This window comes from Oryx dammah, unplaced genomic scaffold, assembly GCF_014754425.2.
Source record: "Oryx dammah isolate SB20612 unplaced genomic scaffold, SCBI_Odam_1.1 HiC_scaffold_26, whole genome shotgun sequence".
NCBI lineage: Eukaryota > Metazoa > Chordata > Mammalia > Artiodactyla > Bovidae > Oryx > Oryx dammah.
Window position 1 is genome coordinate 77,637,479 of NW_024070210.1, and position 6,319 is coordinate 77,643,797.

At 41.9% G+C, this 6,319-nt stretch overlaps 1 gene segment (V, D, J or C); it reads left to right on the top strand.

Annotated features, from left to right (window-relative positions):
• Window positions 1-1,061: 1,061 nt before the first annotated feature.
• LOC120853720 lies at window positions 1,062-1,787 on the top strand. The segment is given in 2 exon segments: window positions 1,062-1,101; window positions 1,435-1,787. Coding segments are annotated over 2 exon segments (393 nt in total).
• The last annotated feature ends 4,532 nt before the right edge of the window (window positions 1,788-6,319 follow it).

The following is a 6,319-nucleotide window of genomic DNA, read 5'->3' on the forward strand; positions in this document are numbered from 1 at the left end:
GAACTGTTACCGGGAGAAGGGAAGGGAAATTTGTTTCCTAATGTTGTGCAAGAAAAAAAAAAAAACGAAAAATGACATGCTTTCACCTTCTTTTGACAACTTGAGCTTTATTATCCCTTGTTGAATGTGTGCAGTCAAGGATTCAGGGGATCTTAACCCAATAGCCTAAGCCCTTTCCATGTACCTTCCTAACACAGCTTTCCCATTTCCCTGCTCTGATTATCTATCCCTTCCATTTTCTATTTCTTATACTCTTTTCCCCATCTTCAGACTTTTTCTACCCCTTATACCGACCTCCACCCCACCCCCACTTTGTTTGCTTTTTTTTCTATTCCTTTGCCTTACCATTCTTGTTGCACAACACCCACAAGTATCACATAGGGAATATGACGATTGAAGAACCACTGTTCAAGGAGGATGAGGTGAACACTATCTATGTCAATCAGTTGGTATATTAAGACAGACGCATGGAAGATGTCTATTTATGTAGGAATGCATGCATGATTTCAAGAACCCTCACAAGAGCTGCGAGTTCTAAGATGTGTAGCTTTTCGTCTCAATGTTATTAATTTTTCCTGTCTCCTAGAGCACATCACTGCCTACTTTTGATTCTCCCATACATTTTCTGGAATGTGGATGGAAATTTTCGTCATTTTCATCACAACACAGAGCTCAGTACATTTTTCTGGGATTAAACCATGCATTCCACAAGTTTCATGGAGCATCAGCCAGTTTCTTAAAAAAGAAATGAAAGACCAATGGTTGTGCATAGACACATTGTGATCGGTGTTCCTTTTCTTGAGCCAGACATTAAACCTCATAGATGATTTCACCGTGAGCTGGGGATGTTTCACCATCTTCGGGGGACATGACTAAAACCTGGGAGGAACACGTAGATAAGGAACTGCTTGATCATTGGCTGAGAATGTCCTGGCAACAACACAGCAGTATCTGTGCTGGTTGCAAGTTTTTACTGACAGCTGTTGCCTCTGTTCTCTGGAACCTCCTCAAGCCAAGGATCAGACACAAGCCTGGCCCATGATCTAGCTTGACCTTGAAGTATGAGGCTGGTGACTGGAGTAACTGTGTTTCTGACCTTGGGTAAGTGTTCTGTGTCTACAAGGGATGACTTTGAGGCCAAAGGGCCACAAAGAGTCACTTACTCTCTACTCCTCTCCCTGTGCTTTATTCAGCATTATAGTGATGAAACTGAGAAATGATCTGTGCATTTGCTAAAGAGGCCCATCTTCTACATTACAGTTTAAATCATAGTCACAATACCAGAAGAGTCCTTAGCAGTAAGCAGGTTGTAAGAATTCTCTGGGCTTATTAAGCCAAGGACCCAGGGAACAAAGCCTATGGAATCTCTGATTCTTGCCACATATTTTTGGTCTCTATAATTTTGTTGTTGTCCTTTAATTTCTTAACCCATAGGGACTGTGATTGATGCTAAGATCACCCAGCCAAACTCCATGGATTGTGCTGAAGGAGAGGATGTAAACCTGCCTTGTAACCACTCTACCATCAGTGGAGATGTCTATATACATTGGTATCGGCAAAATCCCAATCAGAGTCCAGAGTATGTTATTCATGGCTTTCGAGACACAGTGAACGGCAGCATGGCCTCTCTGACCATAGCTTCAGACAGAAAGTCCAGCACCCTGGTCCTGCCCCAGGTCACCCTGAGAGACGCCGCTGTGTACTACTGCGCCCTGAGAGAGGCACACTGGGACAGATGGGGCTGCACCTGTGCAGTATCTCTCTTGTGGGAAGAAGGGGGGACATAGCGTGGGGAGCAGTCATGAGAGCAAATCTAGAGCCATCTAGAAGGAGAGTCAGAGAGCAGTAAGAGATGAGGAAAATGAAGGGAAGGAGAAGGGGAGAAGATGCATAAAGAAAAGAAAAGGACAAGGAAGAAGTGCCTCACTAGTTGATGTAGCTGAGAAGAATTATGGGGCTACTAAGAATCCTAGAAAAAAAGTGAGAAGCATTAGCAATTTTTCATGGTTCTTTCTCGTGTCAATAAAATGTTGGTTCCAGTGTGTTAGTCTCAACCTAAAAGTGGGAAAAATACAAATAGTTCTCCTTGTTCCAAAGGTTTCTTTCATGGGGACTCAGGGCAAGTCCAGACTCTGAACTTTTATAATTGTTCCACTTAGCATAAGTAAATTACTTTTTCTAAGAAAAACCCCAAATGTTTTTTGTTACTAGTCTCAAACATGCATATTTGTCAGGAAGAAGCTGTTTTAGAAACAAGAATTAAGTGAATATTAATTTAGTTTTAATTCGTCTGAAAGTTTTACCTCTATATGGTGTTTTCATGGTTTTTTATATTCTCTAAACAACACACAGAACCATCTCATCATAAAAGACCCAGACAGAACAAAACTAAAAGCCCACAGCTGTATCATCTTCATTCCAGCCTAGTTCCCACCTTCCTCTGAGAAAACCAAATCTGATCATTAAAGCTAGCATGCCAGTCTGTTTATTTCAATTATCTATATATTTGCATATAATTTTATGCAATTACATACATGTTTACACATACATGCATATGCTTATGGACACAATTTGACAGGCAAGTTGGATTTATTTGAATTTTTTCCAACTTCCCTTTTGACTTTCAGTTAATAGAGTGTGCTGGAAATCATCCTATAGTAAACAGTCAGTTTGTGCATGCTCAGTGGTGTCTGACTCTTTGCCAGTCCGGTCCTTGATCTGAGTGACATCACTAACATAATGTTCTTTGATCATCAAACAGACTGAGAAATCTATCCTGCTGCATAGGACATGTACCTAAATGTTAATTGCTTTGCTTATCATGCTTTGGAAATTGCTTTGATTCGTGAGTTAGAGATGGGGAATAGATACTTGTACTCAGTCTTGGGAAGTGCAATGAGAGGTGCTGCACCACATTCCAAAGGCCGGCATATCCCTCCAGTCATAAGTATTGTTTGTCATAAGGTCTCCAGATATTTTGAAAAATTAGAATTGCATTTAACTATATTTCCCTACAAAGAGGTAGGGATTTTCCTAATTTTAGAAAAATGCATAAGAAAAGGTCATTTAAATATCAACTGGTACTCTCAATCAATCCATTTTCCATAACCATAAGCCAACAAAGGTGTTAAAGGTCCATATGATATTTCAGCAATGCTGTGTCCATAGGAGAGACAGTGCTTGCCAGAAAGCCTTTTCTTATTCCTGTTTTTTATCTCCATTCAGAAATAATCCCTACCAACGAAAAAAACTCATGTGTTGTCTTTGTACCAAATATGTCTTGCTTTAAAACATTCTACTGAAATCATCTTTATAAATTGCAGAATTAATGAGCACTTTTTAACAGAACTGTAGTTAGTTCTACCACTAGATTGTGCTAAGCCACTTCAGGCTCTAAGCAACCCTATGGACTGTAGCCCGCCAGGCTCCTCTGTCCCTGGGATTCTCCAGGCAAGAATACTGGAGTGGGTTGCCATTTCCTTCTCCAGTGCATGAAAGTCAAAAGTGAAAGTGAAGTCACTCGGCCGGGCCCCGCTTGGCCACCCAGTCGTGTCCTACTCTTTGCGACCCCATGGACTGTAGCCTACCGGGCTCCTTCGTCCGTGGGATTTCCCAGGCAAGAATACTGGAGTGGGGTGCCATTGCCTTCTCTGTGGGGAAGACTAGTCACGTGTATCATGCGCCTGGAGAACCCCACGGACTGAGAGGCTTGGCTGTCTACAGCCCAAAGGGTTTCAAAGACTGAATGACTAAGCATGTAAGCATGCATGCTAGGCACAATAGGGGCTGCCATTGTTGAACTGAAGTCAGTAAAAGTCTCAATGCAGAAATCACAGGAGAGAGAAGATTCAGGGAAACTGGCTGGTATTTAATCTTTGCCTACCAGATGTGAAAATGATTGACTTCAAATAACAAATATTCAGTTCAGTTCAGTTCAGTCGCTCAGTCGTGTCCGACTCTTTGCGACCCCATGAATCGCAGCATGCCAGGCCTCCCTGTCCATCACCATTTCCTGGAGTTCACTCAGACTCACGTCCATTGAGTCTGTGATGCCATCCAGCCATCTCATCCTTGGTCGTCCCCTTCTCCTCCTGCCCCAGTCCCTTCCAGCATCAGAGTCTTTGCCAATGAGTCAACTCTTTGCATGAGGTGGCCAAAGTACTGGAGTTTCAGCTTTAGCATCACTCCTTCCAAAGAAATCCCAGGGCTGTTCTCCTTCAGAATGGACTGGTTGGATCTCCTTGCAGTCCAAGGGACTCTCAAGAGTTTTCTCCAACACCACAGTTCAAAAGCATCAATTCTTCGGAACTCAGCCTTCTTCGCAGTCGAACTCTCACATCCATACATGACCACAGAAAAAACCATAGCCTTGACTAGACGGAGCTTACTCGGCAAAGTAATGTCTCTGCTTTTGAATATACTATCTAGGTTGGTCATAACTTTTCTTCCAAGGAGTAAGCATCTTTTAATTTCATGGCTGCAGTCACCATCTGCAGTGATTTGGGAGCCCCAAAAAATAAAGTCTGACACTGTTTCCACTGTTTCCCCATTTATTTGCCATGAGGTGATGGGACCGGATGCCATGATCTTCATTTTCTGAATGTTGAGCTTTAAGCCAACTTTTTCACTCTCCTCTTTCACTTTCATCAAGAGGCTTTTTAGTTCCTCTTCACTTTCTGCCATAAGGGTGGTGTCATCTGCATATCTGAGGTTATTGATATTTCTTCTAGCAATCTTGATTCCAGCTTGTGTTTCTTCCAGTCCAGCGTTTCTCATGATGCACTCTGCATAGAAGTTCAATAAGCAGGGTGACAATATACAGCCTTGATGTACTCCTTTTCCTATTTGGAACCAGTCTGTTGTTCCATGTCCAGTTCTAACTGTTGCTTCCTGACCTGCATACAGATTTCTCAAGAGGCAGGTTAGGTGGTCTGGTATTCCCATATCTTTCAGAATTTTCCACAGTTTCTTGTGATCCACACAGTCAAAGGCTTTGGCATAGTCAATAAAGCAGAAATAGATGTTTTTCTGGAACTCTCTTGCTTTTTCCATGATCCAGCGGATGTTGGCAATTCGATCTCTGGTTCCTCTGACTTTTCTAAAACCAGCTTGAACATCAGGGAGTTCACGGTTCACGTATTGCTGAAACCTGGCTTGGAGAATTTTGAGCATTACTTTACTAGGGTGTGAGATGAGTGCAATTGTGTGGTAGTTTGAGCATTCTTTGCATTGCTTTTCTTTGAGATCGGAATAAAAACTGACCTTTTCCAGTCCTGTGGCCGCTGCTGAGTTTTCCAAATTTGCTGGCATATTGAGTGCAGCACTTTCACAGCATCATCTTTCAGGATTTGAAACAGCTCAACTGGAATTCCATCACCTCCACTAGCTTTGTTTGTAGTGATGCTTCCTAAGGCCCACTTGACTTCACATTCCAAGATATCTGGCTCTAGATTAGTGATCACATCATCATGATTATCTGGGTCATGAAGATCTTTTTTGTACAGTTTTCTGTGTATTCTTGCCACCTCTTCTTAATATCTTCTGCTTCTGTTAGGTCCATACCATTTCTGTCCTTTATCGAGCCCATCTTTGCATGAAATGTTCCCTTGGTATCTCTAATTTTCTTAAAGAGATCTCTAGTCTTTTCCATTCTGTTGTTTTCCTCTATTTCTTTGCATTGATCGCTGAAGAAGGCTTTCTTATCTCTTCTTGCTATTCTTTGGAACTCTGCATTCAAATGCTTATATCTTTCCTTTTCTCCTTTGCTTTTCGCCTCTCTTCTTTTCACAGCTATTTGTAAGGCCTCCCCAGACAGCCATTTTGCTTTTTTGCGTTTCTTTTCCATGGGGATGGTCTTGATCCCTGTCTCTTGTACAATGTCACAAACCTCATTCCATAGTTCATCAGGCACTCTATCTATGAGATCTAGTCCCTTAAATCTATTTCTCACTTCCACTGTATAATCATAAGGGATTTGATTGAGGTCATATCTGAATGGTCTAGTGGTTTTCCCTACTTTCTTCAATTTGAGACTGAATTTGGTAATAAGGAGTTCATGATCTGAGCCACAGTCAGCTCCTGGTCTTGTTTTTGTCGATTGTATAGAGCTTCTCCATCTTTGGCTGCAGAGAATATAATCAGTCTGATTTTGCTGTTAACCATCTGGTGATGTCCATGTGTAGAGTCTTCTCCTGTGTTGTTGGAAGAGGGTGTTTGCTATGAGCAGTGCATTTTCTTGGCAAAACTCTATTAGTCTTTGCCCTGCTTCATTCTGCATTCCAAGGCCAAATTTGCCTGTTACTCCAGGTGTTTCTTGACT